Source organism: Mustela nivalis (genome assembly GCF_964662115.1).
Source record: "Mustela nivalis genome assembly, chromosome: 9".
NCBI lineage: Eukaryota > Metazoa > Chordata > Mammalia > Carnivora > Mustelidae > Mustela > Mustela nivalis.
In genome coordinates, this window is record NC_139028.1 from 103,413,829 (window position 1) to 103,432,405 (window position 18,577).

General features: G+C 46.8%; 1 protein-coding gene across 1 annotated transcript in view; it reads left to right on the forward strand.

The window, feature by feature from the left end:
- The first annotated feature begins 17,854 nt into the window (after positions 1-17,854).
- Positions 17,855-18,577, forward strand: part of PTPRJ (protein tyrosine phosphatase receptor type J) — a 162,542-nt gene continuing 161,819 nt past the window's right edge. Inside the window, exon 1 of the mRNA XM_082747992.1 lies at positions 17,855-18,324. Within this exon, the coding sequence (XP_082604118.1) occupies positions 17,878-18,324 (447 nt within the window). The 5' untranslated portion in view covers positions 17,855-17,877. The remainder of the gene's footprint in view (positions 18,325-18,577) is intronic.

Sequence of the window (18,577 nt, forward strand, 5' to 3'; positions counted from 1 at the left end):
AGATATCTCATTGGCTCCTTGCTCACCAAGAATTCTCTGTATTTGCTGAACGTTTGCTGCAGAATATCCTTAAAGAGAGCTGTATGTTCCGGGAGACGTCCTGACAGGTGCTGCCCACAGCTGGTGGGTCCTCTCCTGTTGTGCGCCCCCTTTCCGGCCCCACCCCTCCTGATTCAGCTCTTTCCCCGGCTTTTACCTCTTAGTTCCGCAGCTGTAATGGAGACAGTAGCTGCTTCTGTCCAGTTAGCGTTTCTACCTTTTTCTCGTAAACTTCTCCCTGTTCTCAGTCTGTGATCTACTGAGCTTGCCTCATGCCCCCTTCTTGTGGTAGGCCCCATTAGTTACCTCTCCAATCCAGTCTTCCTCTTCTATGCCTTAAAAAACCCCAGTTTCATTCTGGGTGATGTCACCACATGGCCAGCCCCAGGCAACAGATCATAATATGTCTAAACCCACAACGGCCCTGTTTCCTACCTTCCCAGACTCCCTTGCAGCGAGGGGCATCCATGTGACCCAGGTTTTGTCAACAAGACCTGAGGGGAAGCCGGCTCTGTGGCTTCCGAGAAAGTTTTTGATTTTTTGACAAAAGGGAACAGTTCCAGCTTCCTCCCCATGACAGCCCCTTTCCCCTCCCCACTTAACCACAGGCATGATAGCTAGAGCTTTTGGCAGCTGGAAGGGTGTCCACTGAGGATGGCCAGCCACCATCACGTGGAGGAAGCCTGCCTTCTGAGGAGAAAATACAATCAAACAGAAAAGCGACAGGGTAGGGAGATAAAGAGGAAGAGAAAAGTTGAGGCCTCATTTGAATATTTAGCTACATAGAAAACTGGCACCATGCCTGGAATTCCAAGTTATGTGAACAATATACATGCTTTTCTTTTTTCCTTATGCTTGTTTGAGATGGACTTCCATTACTTGGAACCAAAGGCCCAGGTCTCCTGTCTTGAGGGTGAATGTCCAGGAGGACTCCCAACCTTCCTCTGCCTGTAACCCCTATGACCTTGACCAACGATTGTGATGGGCATGAGGGTTCCAGCCACATGTCATCCACCCACCCACCCTCGACCTCCGCACATCAGACCCTCAACCCAACCTCATCCCTACGGCCCACCCCCACCCTTCCCCATCTCTACCCTTTTCTTTTTCTAAAGCTTTATTTATGTTAGAAGGTGGGGGAAGGGCAGAGGGAGAGAATCTGCTTCCTTCTCAGTCAAAAACTGGACCAGGGGAAAGAAGAATGAGGAAAGCCGGGGTGTCACCATATACCAAGGCCACTTCCACTCCCTGGTGTCCTCAGAAGGCCCTGGCAACACGGCTGTTTGAGAAACACAGAGATTAAGAAAGGGGAGTCAGAGAGAAAGCAGCCAGCTGGGTGGGCAGGAGTGGGGTGGCACGGGGTCTTCTGATCTGGGAGGGAACTTAGAGGCCATGCACTCCTTCTCTGGTTTGTCAATTCATACAACACCTGGTTTGTGCCTTTCTTCTTGACATAGACTTGCCATAGGAGATTATGTTAGTTTCAGGGGTACAACCTAATGTTTTGGTATTTGTATATATTATGAAATGATCACCACAGTAAATCTAATGAACATCCCTTATCACACATAGTTATAAATCGTTTATTTCGTGTTTTTTAAAAATATTTTTGTTTTGTGTTGAAAAATATTTTTTAGAAGATTTTATTTACTTATTTGACAGAGATCACATGTAGGCAGAGAGGCAGGCGGAGAAGAAAGGTGGGGGGAGCAGGCTCCCTGCTGAGCAGAGTCCGATGTGGGGCTCAATCCCAGGACCCTGAGATGATGACCTGACCTGAAGGCAGAGGCTTAACCCACTGAGCCACCCAGGCGCCCTGTGATGAAAACTTTTAAGATCTATTCTCTTAGCAACTTTCAAATATGCATCACTGTATTATATACTATAGTCACCATGCTGTGCCTTACATCCGATGACTTACTTATTTTATTACTGGACGTCTGTACCTTTGGAACCCCTCACCCATTTCATCCACCGCCACTCCTCCCACCTCTGGCAGCCACCAAGCTGTTCTCCATTCAACCCCTTTTTGTTGTCACCTCCTTTGTGTCAGACTCTGACATGATCCAACCTTCTCAATACAGGGGAGGAACGGTGAAGTACATATACGAAAAATATAAAAGAAAGAAGCTGCCTGGTGAGTGTCCATCTTCCCTCAGGTTTCTCAAAGAGAAAATGACCTTGAAAATAAAACAGACGAAGTCCAGATTGGCGATGAGAGAGCCCCACTCTTGGGTGGGATTTGGGACCTTAAAATGAGGTGTCACATTGGGATTTCGAATCTCTATTCCTGGAAACCTTCAAGAATGAATACCTAAACCATTGACTCATCTTTAATAGGCAGCTCTGTGGAGGCATTGCATAAAGCAAGGGCTTCTGAGCGAACAGACTGAGGTTTGAATCCCGAGTCCTTCGTTCCCTCCCCCTTCCCTCCCTCCTTCCTTCCTGAGATCAAGGCTTTTATTTTACTTTATTTTATTTATATATTTAATTTTTTATTTGAGTATAGTTGACGTACAATATTTTATCAGTTTCAGGGTTACAACTGTTGATTCACAATCTCTATATGTTATGCTCTACACACCCCAAGGGTCATTACCATCTGTCATCATGGAACGCTGTTACATCACCATGGACTGTGTTCCCTACACTGTACCTTTCATTCTCAGGACTTACTCATGTCACAACTGGAAGCCTGCATCTCCCACTCCCCTTTACCCATTTTGCCGTTTCCTTTCTTGAAATGTGTGGATTAGACAAATTGTGTAACCTCTCTGAGCCTCAATTTCCTTAGAGTTACTGTGTACATTGTATGAATATAATAATACTATAATTTTTTTGAGGGCTTAACTATATTCTGATTCTGATCGAAGCTCTATAAGCTTATTAACTTATTTATCCTTACAACAAATGAGGAGACCAAGGCCCTTCAGAAAGGTCAAATACCTTGCTGGTCCATTGTAGAGGCTGGCTTTGAATTCATCAAGTCTGGTTCTAGAGCCTATGCTCGTAAACTGTTCACTTACTGCTGCCCTTATTGGTAGGATGGAGATGACTCACTCATTTTCATCCCTAGAGAGGATATTGAAGTGGTAAAAGGTAAAAGGTATTGAACTGGAGCCAGATTACTGTGTTTCACAATAAAGATATATCTATAGATAAAAACTGTAGATGAGATGTAGATATAGACATTAAATCTGGAGCCAGAGTCCTGGTTTATCACTTATAAGCTGCACTACCTGAGTTGTGAACAAATGATTTACATTCTCCATCCCTATCTTGGTTTCCTCATCTGTAAAATGGAGAGGGTTTTTATGAGGATTGAGTGAGTTACACAAAAAAACTTAGAATTGTACCTGGTTCATGGGAAGTCCTCTGTGGATGCTGTCACTGCTGTCTTTCAGGGGTCATCACTCCCTCAGGGCGGCCTCCCCTTCCGATCTGAATGACTATCCTCCCCGTTAATCACCCATGTAATACCCTGCTCCCTTCTTAGGTAGCACATAGGAAGGACTCACCCCACTCACTGTATTTCTGCTGTATTTCTAAGAGATAGAAAACCATGACAGAAAGCTTTCTTATCACTTAGGATTTCTGTTTGATGCATATTGGAAGAGCTTTCTTTGAAGGCGTATTTAGACATAGATTTTTCCAAAGATTTATTATTTTATTTTTTTTAAAGAAAGAGAGAGACCGAGAGAGAGAGTGTGTGGAGGGGCAGAGGGAGAGAGAGGGAGGAAGAATTTCAAGCCTGCTCCTTGCTGAATGCGGAGCCTGATGCTGGGCTTGATCCTATGACCCTGAGATCACGACCTGAGCCAAAACCAACAGCTGGACGTTTAACCAACTGAGCCACCCAGATGCCCTTAGACATAGATATTTTTTTAAAGAGATTTTATTTTTTGTAAGTAATCTCTCCATTCAGTGTGGGGCTTGAACCCACAACTCTGAGATCCAGAGTCACTCGCTTCACCAACTGAGCCAGCCAGGCGCTGCTAGACATGGAGATTTATCATGTATCGAGCTGCTCTGTTTCCTTGCCTTTTCAGTTCATAATAACTTTTCACTTCAGTGCCAAATCAGCATGGAATCTTTTTGAAGCCATTGTAAGTGATGATTTAACTCCACACCTGTACTTCTAACAATGCGCAAATCTCAAGGAAAAGGGAGAAGAGATGGAGAACGGTGAGCAGGTTTGTGCATGTGCAGTCAGCGCCAGCTACATCCCAACCATCACCTGGCTGCAGCAATTTGAGATGCCACCAATTACAACACACGACCTTCCTTCAGGAGTGTGAAAATATGAAAAAAAGGTGGCATACATTTGATGATGAGATACAGTATTAAAACTGAAATGTCCTCCCCTGCCACCACCACCTGGTTGCATGACTCTTTATTTGGTTTTCCAAAAGCCCACCATGGTTTAGGTCAAAACTATGTAGGTTTTCCTTCTAAGTATGAGTTAGTAATGACTTTGTGTCAGTTAAAGCAATGCTAGCTACTGTAAAAGATAAATCATAAAACTGCATCAGTTAACATTATAAACATGATACATTTTACAGGTCAAGAAATGAGGCTCCAAGATGTGAAATGACTTACCCAGGACCACGTTGCTTTGTAGACATGGTGCTGGAGAAGAGCCTCATCTACCTATACTCTTCCCATTACATCTACTTGCCTTTTTGAATTATACAAGAAAGGCAAAGGGAGAGAGAGAGAGAGAGAAATACACTCTAGTCCTTTTCATATGGGGCTGAATCACTTAGAGGGTATCCTTTGCTTCTTCTGAGGCTGGAGATCTCACCTGTCATCAGTTACCTCTTACAGTGGATCTGAGGGGACCAGGATACAGTGTTTGCTGCCTGACAACAGCCTGGGTTTCTTCTGGATGGGTCTGGCTACAATGTACTCTTATGGGTATATTACATTTGGGAGCAGTTATTTTGACAATGAAGATAAATCTATAGATAAAAATTGTAGATGAGATGTAGATACAGACCTTAAAAAGAGACTTAAAAAATAAAAACACTCAGACACAATGTGTAGAATCTGACTGAGTCCTAGTTTGAAAAACCAACATCAAAAAAGTGTTTGGGGGAGGCGCCTGGTTGGCTTAGTCAGGGGAGTATGTGACTCTTTATCTTGGAGTTGTGGGTTTGAACCCCATGTTGGGTGTAGAGATTACTTAAAGATAAAATCTTTAAAAAATATTTGGGGAACAATTGTGTGTATTTCAGTATGGATAAAACATTTGGGTATACGGAGGAATTATTGTTAATTTTCTTGTGTAGGATAATGCTGTTGAAGTTATGTAGAAAACTGTCTTATGTTTTCGAGATATGTACTAAAGCATTTAGGGATAAAATATCATGAAATGTGTACTTTAAAACATCATCAACAAAAACAACAGAAAAATAGATGAAGCCAATTTGGCAAAATGTTAAGAACTGTTAAATGCTGGTAGTAGGTTTGAGGATGTTCATTTTATTATTTTTTCCTCTATGACATTCACTGTTTGAAGGAAGACAGTGGGGAGTATTTCTCTTTTTTCTTTCCTTATTGAAGTATAGTTGATAGACAATGTTCCATCAGTTTCTGGTGTACAACATAGTGATTTGATGATTCTGTGCAGGGCACCGGGGTGACTCATTTGGTTAAGCAACTGCCTTTGGCTCAGGTCATGATCCTGGAGTTCCGGGATCGAGTCCCTCATTGGGCTCCCTGCTCAACAGGGACTCTACTTCTCCCTCTGACCCTCTCCCTTCTCAGGCTCTCTCTTTCTCACTCTCTCAAATAAATAAATAAAATCTTTTAAAAAATTCTATGCATTACTCAATGCTCACCATGGTAAGTGTAGTCACAGTCTCTCACTATACTCGTATTTGTCTTGTTACATTTACTTATTGATTGATCAATCAATTTTCTTTATTCCCTTTCCCCCTTGACTGTAACTCCATGAAAACAGGCATCTTGCTAGTTTTGATTATTCCTCGCACCTGTATTCCTGGCATCTAGCACACAGTTGGATTTTTTTAAAATATTTTATTTATTTATTTGACAGAGAGAGATCACAAGTAGGCAGAGAGGCAGGCAGAGAGAGAGAGAGAGAGGAGGAAGCAGGCTCCCTGCTGAGCAGAGAACCCGATATGGGACTCAATCCCAGGACCCTGAGATCATGACCTGAGCCGAAGGCAGCGGCTTAACCCACTGAGCCACCCAGGCGCCCCACAGTTGGATTTTTAATTTTTGTTCTGCTAAGCTCAACTCTCACTGATGAGATTTGGCCTTTCTCCATCATTGCGAGTCTTTGTTTTGGTTCTTCCTGATTCTGGCTGCATCTTGGGCCCTGCAGATTCCCCCATCTACAGCTCTTCCCAGTCTTGTCTTGGTCTATCCCTGTGTTCTATCCTATAGGCAGGAAGCAGAAGTCTGCTGGTGGCCCACATGCCCATCAGTTTGATCGCCAGAGTGCATCCAGCTCCCACCCTCTTCCGTGATTTACTGCCATCACACTCCGGAACCCTGGAGGGCAGGGACCTTCCCCTGCACCTCTAGGTAGCTGCTGAAGTGCTTGGCAGTGCACAGAACTGGTGCTCTGAAACCATTTGTTTCTTGACAACTTGTATTTCCCTTCCTGGCCCTACTTCACTCCTGGTAGATGGGAAATACTTTCATGTATATATTTATTTTCTCCATTTTATTTTTAATTATATAAGTAACAATTAGAAACTGGAAAAAAACTGAAGAAAAAGAATGAGAATGACCTGAAATCTCGTCTCCTGTTAACATTTGCTTGGATTATTAACCTAGCTCTGTGCATATATTAAAATGTTTTTCTCTCTATAAAATGAGATTGCTTTTTTCCTGCTTCCTTCCTTCAGTAACATGGAGAAATGGAGAATATCCTTCCAAAGCAATAGGTACACATCTAGACCATCGTTTTTAATATCTATAAAGTATTCCATTGTAAGGCTATACTGTAATTTATTTAACCAGTCCCTTATTGGTGGGCATTTTGGTTGTTTGTAATTTGCTCTGCACTGAATGTCCTTTGCATCTCTCTCTCTGTGCACTTCGCACTCACCCTGCTGTTCATTTCAGTAGGCTTTTTTTTTTTTTTTTTTGAGTCCCGTCTGTGTTCCAGGCTCTTTTTTAAAAAAAAAAAAAAAAAAAAAAAAAGATTATTTATTTATTTATTTATTTGACAGAGACACACACACACACACACAGGGGGAATACAAGCAGGGGGAGTGGGAGAGGGAGAAGCTGGCTTCCCATCAAGCAGGGAGCCCGATGTGGGGCTCAATCCCAGGACCCTGGGATCAAGACCTAAGCCAAACGCAGATGCTTAATGACTAAGCCTGCTAGGCTCTTTTTTATTCAGTGGAGAGACAGCAACAGTGGATTTTCTGTGGTAAAGATGACTTTACTATTGTTATTATTATTATTACTAAGGACTTAATACACATTGCCACTGCCTCCCAGAGAGACTAGATTAGCTTCCATTCCCACCTGCGATGTGTGAGTGTGAACCTTGCCCCATCCTACCATTGTCTTTAAGAGCCACCTCTGCAGGGAGGTACCTAAGAGTGTGTAAGGCATCTGCTGCCTGCTCTCTTTCTCCTTGGGATTCTTTCCTTGGCCACATCCATCTCAGTATCAGTTCTGGCCCTTTGCGCTGCTCTTGTCTGGCTAAATGACTCTAGCTTTCTGCCTGCCTCGGAGCAGGACTTTAATTTTGAGGTTCCTTGCAGATATTTCCTCTACTTGCCATGACCCCAGGCAGTGGGTCCCCACAGACAGCCACCACTCTTCAGTCTCCAAATAGTGGGCTCAGACAACCAGAGAACAAGAAGCAGGCAGAAGCCTGGGGCTCCATGGCTGAAGGCAGGTTTTATTCTTCCTTTGCTTCTTGGATTTTATTAATACACTCAGGGAACAGTCAGGGGCCCTCCCTTGATCTGTGTGCAGGAGATCTAGCCATAGCTGGTATTGAATCTTAGCCTTGGCCTAAATCCTCCCAGGACAACAGAGATGACCTTTGGCTCTCAAGGATAGTGCAAAGTGAGCAACCATGTGTTTGGGTTAGGCCTTGGAAAAAGGGGGTCAGTGGTCTTATGGAAAAGGCATTCTGTTCTGAGAGTCTGAAGCCCAGGGTCTGAGCCCTGGCTCTGCCTGTTCATCTGACCATATTAATCAGTCTTTGGGGTGTCTTCCTGCCACCAGGAAGTGCTCACTGCCACCAGGTCTGTGCACCTGCCCTCCAGTCGGGGGAGTGATCTTTGGTGGTCATTTTTATATAATATGACCCTGTCCCTTTGCCCACATTGATTGGACCCGAGATGGGCATGGGATTCAAGCTGGGCCAGATTTCTTCTGCAAATGGGGATTTGAAATGATCTGGGGCTCATTGTAATAACCTGAAACAGAGGTGGGGAGAACCAGAAGTGAGTGCACGAAGATACAGAGAATGGATGCAGGATGGATGGCCTGTAGGGGAGAAGCAAGAGGAGAGACAACTGGCCTGGACCCTACTGGGTTCCCAGCCCTCGGTGCCCTGGCTGTCTTCCTGCCTTGGAGTCTGTGAGACACCCCAGTGTTCTCAGAATAAAGCCCCCCTTTTGGCTTAAGCTATTCCTGTAACCTACAAACAAGCAAACACAAATCTCACCTAACATGGTGATTTGGAGCTAAATGTCAATCTTTCTGAGCCCACATCTCAGGGTTGTTGAGGGGCCAGGTGAATTAATGTTTGTAGCTCTGTAGTCCAATGTCCAACCTGATTCGTCAGAATCTGTGGCTGACAGGTTAAAATATTTTAAGTATTGTCATTGCCTGTATGTGAAAGAACTTTGTAAACTTTAAAACAGTATAACCTTGTGTGTGTCCGTGTGTGTGTGTGTGTGTGTGTGCAAGTGCATATGCGTGAATACCTATATATATCCTATGTCCCATCCTAGTCCCCATTCTGACTTTTCCTATAAACTTCTCCATGACTTTAGACCATTTGTCCTCTTCCTCTTGGCCTTCACTATCATTTCTTTATCAATAAAGTTGGGTGGAATGCATGACCTCTAAACTCCCTTCAAGCTATGGGAGTGGAAATTTAAATCCTGCATATGGTCCAGGCCTGCAGAGAACACAACTGTTTTGGGCTGGTGCTGAAGGTCTAGAGGCTAGGAGCCGGGGATGTTCCCCTGTAACAAATTTCAGGCTGGGTTAGGGAGTCAGGCAGGATTCCTTCTCTGCTCTACCCTGTTTAGGTTTATGTTTCTGCCCTGTGGATGTCTTTTTTTTTTTTTTTTAAAGATTTTATTTATTTATTTGACAGACAGAGATCACAAGCAGGCAGAGAGGCAGGCAGAGACAGAGGAGGGAGCTCCCTGCTGAGCAGAGAGCCCGATGCAGGGCTTGATCCCAGGACCTTGGGATCATGACCTGAGCCGAAGGTAGAAGCTTTAACCCATTGAGCTGCCGAGGCTCCTCTGCCCTGTGGATGTCTTGCTCCAGGCATAATGAGTCTTCAGGTTGTCACTGTGTCAGAAGGGACCAGAGTAAGGGAAATTTAGCTCTGCTAGAAAAGCCAAGACCTTGAGGACACCTGTTGTGGCATTACCAATGCTGGGCTCACAGCTGGTTTATAAACTCCTCCTCTCTGCTGGATTTCCCTGCTTAAGACCATAATCAAGTTGGAACCTGGCCCAGAATCAGCCCAACTTGGCTTACTTTTCCAGGGCTGAGGCTCAAGGCATTTTGCTTCATGTTCTTTATGTCTTTGGTGACGTTAAACTTCAAGTCTTGGCTAAATCAAGAGTATTGACATTTCTTAACAGTCCAGCAATTAATGGAGGTCATCTGGAAAGGGTGGAAGCCCAGAATGAAGGAGGTTTTATTTTCTCTCCTGTGGAGAGAGAGGAGTGTTAAGAGAGACTGCAAGACTGAAGCCTTACTGCTAAAGCACTTCTGATATCTAGAGCAGCTGTGTTACCATTAACAAGTCACTTAACCTCTCTGAGCCTCCATTACTGTATCTATAGAGTGAGCAGGTTGGACTGGATGGCCACCAAAGTTCTCTGTGTGTGTTACATTTTACATTTCTCTGAATTTCAGGATGATAAACCGTGAGAGCACAAACAGCATATTTCAACAGAGTGGATGCAAGCCTTCAAAAAAAAAATGATGAAAATGCCAAAAATGGAGGCAAATAATGGCAGCAGATGGAGAAAGATTGGGGGGAAATGAGGAATTTGTCTGTTCTTGTCCTGAAATCGTTCATTTACTATGTACCTAGGGGAATTGAGGGCTATCAGAATTATGCTGCTCTTGACACGGCTGAAGGCTAAAGGGCCAGGTGGGAGACGTTCAGGGTGGGGATTAAAGAGGGACCTCTGGGCTAGGGATGCCTGCCCTGGGAAGGCAGCATGTAGTGGTCAACACAAGCTTCGGTTTCAGGCAGACCTGTGCCTCCTAGTTCTCTCCCCTGTGTGTCTTTGAGCCAGCTGATTACCCTAAACTGTACTTGCTTTCGTTCCTTAACCAGAAAATGGGGGTCACGAGAGTGTCCCTGGCATAGGGTGTTGGTAAGGATTGAAGAAGATCAAGGGTCTCAAGTAGCTTGCACAAGAGCCTCGTACATAGTTCACAGTCGATAATAGCAGTAGATATTATTACTGAAGTTTTTACCCTCTCTCTGTCTCGGCTTACAGTTTCCAAGTAAGTGAAAGAAGACTCTGAAGATATTCTGCTTATTGGTGATAGTCTAGGCCTTTTAAAATTCATTTTGCTTCATAGAGAAAAGAAAATCCCATCGACTCAGACCAAACTGGAGAGCAATTTCTCAAGCGTAGTAGGAGGCAGCTCACTGCCCTCAGATCACCTGTGTGCTTCCTCGTGCAGACTCCTGAGCTTCCATCCTAATTAGAAGCAGAAATCTGATTCTGGGTCTCTGAGGGGGGCCCAGAAAGAAACACGTCAGCCAAACCCACAGATAAAGGCTGAGAGTCAGGGAGGCGTCCTGTCCTGCCAGCCAACAGACTAGGCCAGTGCTTCTCAAACTTGAATGTCTATAGGAATCTACCGGGAATCTTGTTAAAATGCAGATTCTGTTTCAATAGGTGTATTAGGGTTCTTTAGAGAGACAGAACAGATAGGAAATATATACATTAATAATATATAGTACAAAGATATATATAGTACATGTAAGTAATATATAATATAACAATAATATTTTCATATTAATATATACTATATAATAGTATATATAATATAAATATATAATAGTAATATATTAGTATATATAATATATAATTGTAATATATGTTAGTATATATATTAGTATATATAGTAATATATAGTATATATATTAGTAATCTACAATACATATGATATGTAGTATCTATTATATATATATAAATATATACATTGAATAAAGATGACGTTTTGGTTCATGCTATTATGGAGACTGAGAAGCCCCAGATCTGCCATCTGCCATTTGGAAACCCAGGAAAGCTGGTTGTGTAGTTCAAAGTCCTGAGAGCCAGAGAGCCAGAGCTGAGGGTGTGAATTTCAGTTTGAGTCTGAAGGCTGGAAGAACCAGGAGCTCCAAAGTCAGGAGAAGATTGAGGTTCCAGTTCAAACAGTCAGGCAGAGGAAGAATTCAACCATCCTCCACCTTTCTGTTCTAGTCAGGCCCTTAACAGATAAAGTCCACCCATATCCGGGAGAGCAATCTGCTTTACACCCCTCCCCACCCCCATTCACATGTGAATCTCTTCCGGAAGCACCCTCACAGATAAACCTAGAAATAATGTTTAACCAGACAGCTGGGCATCCTGTGGCTATTCAAGTTGACACACAAAATTAACCATTAACATAGAATTTCTGGGGTTGGATCAGAAACTCTGCATTTCTAACAAGCTCCCAGGGGTCATTCATCCTGTTGGTCAGTGGACTGCACTTTTAATAGCAAGATTTTAGAGGCTCTGTAATTGTGCTGGTCATGAGGGCTCTTCATCAGACATTTCTAGCTCTGCTTTCTGGGCACGTGGTAGGATTCTACTTCCTGCTGTCCCCCCCCCTCCCGTCCCCCCACCGTAGCTGGGTGGGGCTGGATGACTAGTTCTGGCTAATGAGAGTAAAAGGTGAGTGTCACTCCCAGGGACACATATGTCCCTTCAGGACTCTCCAGAACTCTTTTCCCTTTGTCACAGCAGTGGGCAATGTTTTAGATGGTGTCTGCTCCAGCAGATGACTCCTTGAGTAAGGATGACGTGGAGTCCAGCCCTCAGCCAACCTGTGAGGACCTGTGGTGAGAACAAGACATAGGTGTTTGTTGTTTTCAGTCATTGACATTTAGGAAGGTGTTTGTTACTGCCACATAACTGCACCTATCCTGACTGATAACATGAATCTAATCCCCGTTTTACAAAAGAAGAAACTACGTCCAAGAGGAATGACTTGTCTGTATTCTGACACTGGTTAATGAAGTCTTAGGTCTCTGACCTGACTCCCAATCTCTTTCCTCTTTCCATACTTCTAATGCCTCTACCACTTGGGTCTCCCAGACTCTCTGCCAGGCACTTCTCCCATGTCATTTCATTTCATCTGCACAACAATGATTTAAGGTCAGTGAATTATCATCCTATTCTTTGTGTGAGCAAATGGAGGCCAGGGATCCAATCTGATCCAAAGGACATATTCTTCCCATTACATCGCCCTGCTTCAGATCTGCCAAAAAGGGTATTTTAATAATGGTAAACACTTTACCCAGGCAGTGTTATCAATGTTTTAACTACGTTCATATTTTTAACCAACCAATGAGGCCAATATTATCATCAAGAACATCCTCATTTATAGATAAGGATACCGAGGCACAGGGAACTTAATTTGTCCAGGGTCACACAGCTAATAAACAGCAGGATGATGATTTGAATCCAGGCAGCTGACTCCAGAGTCCCTCCTCATACACTACACTTTATTGCTGTGAGCAAAGTTCATGCATATATCTAATATGACATGTATGTACACATGTTTATCATTCATATACATACTATACTTGTATTGTCATACATGATTTTTATTTGCTTATTTAGATTGCAGAGTATTTTCTTCCCTACTAGCAAGATGGCTACACAACTGTTCCAAGTTGATTTCTTTTTTAAAAAAAGATCTATTTATTTGAGGGAGAGAGAGGGAGAGTGTACAAGTGCAGGGAGGGGCGGAGGGAGAGGGAGAGAGAGAATCCTTAAGCAGACTCTCCGCTGAGCATGGAGCCCGATGCAGGGGCTCAATCCCAGGACTCGGAGGTCATGACCTGAGCTGAAATCAAGAACCAGCCGTTTATCCACCTGAACCACCTAGGCACCCCCCCAAGTTGATTTCTTGTCCTAACTGCAGGGACCTGGGCATTCTATACATCTAGCACAATGTGATTAAAATTTTTTTTCAACCTGGAAAAAAAAGGACATTTCTTTTCGATCCTGAAAAAGAATTAATTTATTGTTAACAAGCCCGGAAGGACCCAGCTGCCAGGATGGCCTGGGATTCTGGGCCTCCTGCTCACTCTTCTTTTCTTGCCTTTATATCTCTCAACCCTTTCTTTGTTTGAGGGGATGTTCCTGCTTCAGGCTTGACTGGCTCCTGCCCCCTGCCTGCCACTTCTGGTATTCACGCAGGAGTCATTGTCAAGCCCTGGACAAAAGCTCCTTGTCCCCTGGGCTCCCAGTCTCCTTGGCACACACTCCTTGTGTTTCCAGGTACCTAAGACTCTGGGTCCTGGGTCTGTCCTGCCAGAATGTAAAGGTGCTGGGCTCGGTGGGACCTTGACTCAGGACCTAACAAGCTGGGAGAACAGAAGCCAGTGGGCTGATCCCTTTGGGTACCTAATCTTGGGGAAAGGATGGGGGTACTCAGGAGAAATGGCTCTGTTTCTGCATTCCCAGACCCTGAGGACCTACCATAGGCTTTCTTTCTGGCCCTGAAATTCTGTCACATGCAACTGTTTCTTTGTAAGTCAAACTTTGTTTCCTATCTCAACACCACACACACACACACACACACACACACACACACACACACACGAGAAAAGAATTAGGAAAATGCTTAATGTTGTAAGTGCTTGAAGTCAGAAACAAGGAAGGCATTTGCCAAGGCACTTCCTGGCTTGGTGCATGCGCAGGTGATTAGGGCACTGTTTAGGGAGGAACTGAGGTCTGGTGGACAAACATGGAGTTCTAACCACAGCCCAGTTATTAGTCCACAGGAAACATCCTGTTACTATTATAAAGATGAAGTGCTACTTTTTTTTTTTTTTTAAAGAACTTTCTAAAAGTCTTCCTTTTCATTCTGATTCAGTTCAAGTCTGCGAGACAGGAAGGTCTCAGGGCAGCCATGCCTGCAACATTAGCTAATCAGACTCCCAAGAAACATTCCATTCTGCTTAGGAGGGCTTTGGAGAATGGTTTGCTCATGGTGGCTTTTAAAATAAACCGAGGGTTGCCAGCTGAATGGGCTCCCTGAGGGGCTAGTGACCTGGTTCCAGGCTGGTGGCCAGAAGGCTTGCCTCCTGGTGGGATGGTGGCTCTGCCTGTTCCCCATCCTCTGTGGATAAAATAGGAAGTCTTGTAGCCTCTGTCCTTTCCCATTTAAAACTGGGGAAACTGAGGCCCAGGAAAGTAATAACAAAAGTTAGTAGTAACAACCAACACCTAGAGCACTTTATATTAGCTTATCTGTAAGCGTCAAGTGGTGGGGCATGGTGGCCTAGTGGCAAGAAAGATTTGGTTTCAGATCCTGGCTTTGCCACTTTGAAGCTGTATGACCTTGTGTAAGTAGCTAAACCTCTCTGAGATTCCATTTCCTGGTTTGTAATACACTGATAATGGTACCTGTTCTGCAGGGTTATTATAAGGAGTAGAAATAATGGATGTAACCTAGAGCAGTGCCTGGAACCTAGGGGGTAACTGATCAGAGGTCTTCCTTTTTATTAGGGGTACAATGCAGGCCAGCCATATGATAAATTGTGTTTTCCAGCCCTGCTTGATAGCAAGAATGGCCCAAGGAACTGGTTGAAAACAGATTCCTGGGCCTCATCCCCTGCAGTCTCTGGAGAGGCATGGGAATCTAGAGTGTAACAAGTCACGAGGTGATTCCTATCAGATGGTTTTGGAACACGTCCAGGAACCCTCTTGGCTCCTGGAACCTTCAACCTCTTGGCTGGGGTCTTTTGTTCTCTATGCACCTGGCCCCATATTCAGTAAAGCTTTAGCTTTTGCTTGAAGGTGGACATGATTAAAAGGTCAACTATCATTATACATTCTCAAAGAGAATGTGTCTTGAACTTTGCATAGTAGATTTATGCCTGAAAAGCTGTTTGCAAATGGAATTTGGGGTGTGTACGTGTGTGTGTTGGGGGGTGGGTGGGAGGGAGGGAGAGAACACGCATATCTCTAATACCTTAGTTTACTATTCAAAGGAATGCATTCAATTCAACTAAATGCATATTATTTGAGTGACCATTATATGCTGGGGAGACAATGATAAAGAAGATGGAGGCTCCATTTTCACGGGCTTACTTAGGGTCCATGGGGGAAGATGGTCACATAAACAGGCCCTTACAACACTGTGGTTACATAGGGTTAGCACAGGGAGCTTGGAGAGCATGGAAGGGGAAGTGTGCCCAACTTGGGGCTGGGGCACCTGGGAAGTTCTAGGGGAAGTGACAGCTGAAGGCGAGGCCTGTACACTGGAATCTAGTCTCAAAGCCCTTTGCAAAGTGAATGATCCTTACTTAATTTATCCACGTGGAAAAATGAATTTTCCCATCACGGTCACCTGGATATATTTGTACAATGGCACAGCGGCACAGATTCTGAGTTCCTGCTAAGGACAAGGCGCAGAGTTAAGCATCAAAGGGCACCGAGGGTGACAACGGCCCACTCCAGCTGTCGGGGAGTTTATGCCACACCTCCTCAGGACTGATTTCAATTCTCATAGAGGTCATTCATCCAGTGTGATCCGTTTGTGACTGAACAGGTAGTTTATTATTTAGGTCTTAACTCCCTTTGCCGAAAAGACTGTTTATTTTCTTTCTTCATCATGTAGTAGGGAAATCCAGTTCTGCCCCACACTTAAACTTGGACATACGTTTTACCCACGAGAAAAATCAAAGTGCACACTGAGTTCAGGGTACTGTTTGCAGATCCAAGACATGAAGCCGGGGAGGCCTGGATGGCTCTGTAGGGTCTGTAGGGTCTGTACCTGTGGCAGCTTGCAGACCTGGCAGTGCCCGTGCTAAGTCAAGCGTTCTTTCCCTCTGGGCTTCAAGGACACTAGTGCCTTTCAAACCACCTGTCTCAGCCCCAAGAAGGGAAAGAGGCAAGGGAGAAACAATTTCTTGTGAATTATAATTATACCATGTTTGAACAAAAGATGGCAAGGTATTTAAGCCAGCAGGTGAAGTCCCCACACTGACTGAGCTTGTCTGGGTGTATGGTCTGGTAGGAGCTGCTTAGACCTTTTGAGTGAACCTATGTTCCCATCTTGCAGATGGGGAACCTGAGGCACCAGAGATGTCTGGAAGCGGTGTTGGACACCTCGTGGGGTTTCCACCCTGCTAAACTCATCTTTCAAAATCTCCCCTGGATACTACCCATCACCCTCCCTCCCCTGCTTTTCAAAAGAAAAAGCCCAAAGCATCTGCCTCCTGTTTTTTGCCAAGTTGCTCCCACTTCCTGAGACCCCGCCCCCCTCTATCTGCCCGGTGAAATTCAACCCATCCTTCAAAGCCCGGCTCAGGTGTCACCTCTCCTCCTGGTTGGAATTCATCTCTCCCTCCCCGGCACTCCTTGGCTTGGCCCTTTCTCTCATTACTTCTCCTAGGGCAACGGGCTTCGCCTCCCAGATCCTCAGTTTTCTCTTTTGTGCGCTGGCATAGTAGTAACACCTATAGTCGTCTTGAAACCCTTGCAGCTCGCGGTCTTCTTCGATGACGCGATGAAAGCTGCGGGCAGAGCGAATGCTTACTGAGGCCCATTATGTGTCATGCCCCGGGTTTAAGACTTTTCTGCCGTTATTTCATGTAATTGTCAGTCGGGTCTCCCTAAAAGAGTACTAGTATTAATTTCATTCCGCAGATAAGTGGAGAGGTCCAGAGAGGTGAAATGCCGCTTCCGGAGGTCACACATTTTGGTTACTAGCAGAGAGCTAGGTTTGCCATACGCCAGAGCCGGGGTCCCAATCACCCGACCCGGTCCCATGCCCGCTCTTCGCCTCTCAGCCGGGGAGGATGGGGGCGGGGAGAGCACAGCACACAGCACGTCTCCTACAATTTAGGGGTTCATTCACCCCCACGCCCACCCCCCGGGCAGGTCTAGCAGGCCTTCGCGGGATCGTTGTCTAAACGCAGGCCTGGCTGTGCCCTCGGCAGGGATCCCGGTCAACAGCTGGTGACCCAAACCCCGGGGCACGGAGCGGAGGCTGGGACGCCTGTACCGTGGGGTACCGGCTAGCGCGGCTCGAGAGCCGCCGAGCGGGTCCCGGGTCCCGAGCCCCAGGAATGTGGGAGGGCTGCGCGGAGAGGGCGGGCACGGCGGGGGCGCTTCCTCTGCCCGCCGGAGGGGAGCCGCCAGGGCGCGCGCGGGGCGCGCTACCGCCCCCTCCCCGCCGCCCGCAGCCCGGCCGGTTGGGCGGGGGCGGGGGCTGTAGCGGGAGGGCGGCGAGGGGCCGCGGTGCTCTGCAGCCGCCTGGCCGGCCGGGCGGGAGGAAGCGATGAATATTCAGAGGGGGAGGGGGAAGGGAGGGGGCTGAGCGCTTGCCGCGGCTCCCTGCAGCCGGAGCCGCATGACGCGCGGAGGAGGCAGCGGGAGCCGCCGGAGCCGCAGGAGCCGGGATCAGGGCGCCGCGCGCGGGGGGTGGGCGCCGCTTGCTCCGCCCCGCGAAGCCCCTGCGCGCCCAGGGACGCGTCCCTCCCGCGGCAGCCGCGCCAGGCTCCGCCGTGTGGCCGCCGCCGCCGCCGCCGCCGCTGCCATGTCCCCGGGGAAGCCCGGGGCGGGCGGAGCGGGGACTAGGCGGACGGGCTGGAGGAGGAGGAGGAGGAGGCGGCGGCTGGAGGCGGCGACGAGGGCGCCCGGGTTCGGGCGCACGGCGGGGCCCGACTCGCGCGTCCCGGGCACGTTCCAGGGCGCGCAGGGCATGAAGCGGGCGGCGCGGGAGGCGCGGCCGCCTCCGCGCTCGCCGGGGCTGCGCTGGGTGCTGCCGCCGCTGCTGCTGCTGTTGCGCCTGGGCCAGGTGAGCGGCCGGGTGGGCCCGGGAGCGGGGGTGGGGGGGGGCGGGCACGAAGGGTGGGGGCGGGACTGGCATCCCCTGCACCTGCCCGGGTGTGCCCTGTCGGCGGGGTTCGCGGGAGGTGGCGAGGAGCCCGAGGGCTCCGAGCACCCCTTCTTGGAGGGGGCTCGCAGGAACCCAGCCGGCCTCGCGCGCCGGCGACCGAGCCCCTGCCCCGGCTGCCCAGTCCAGCGCGGCGGGATCCGGGGTCCCGGGG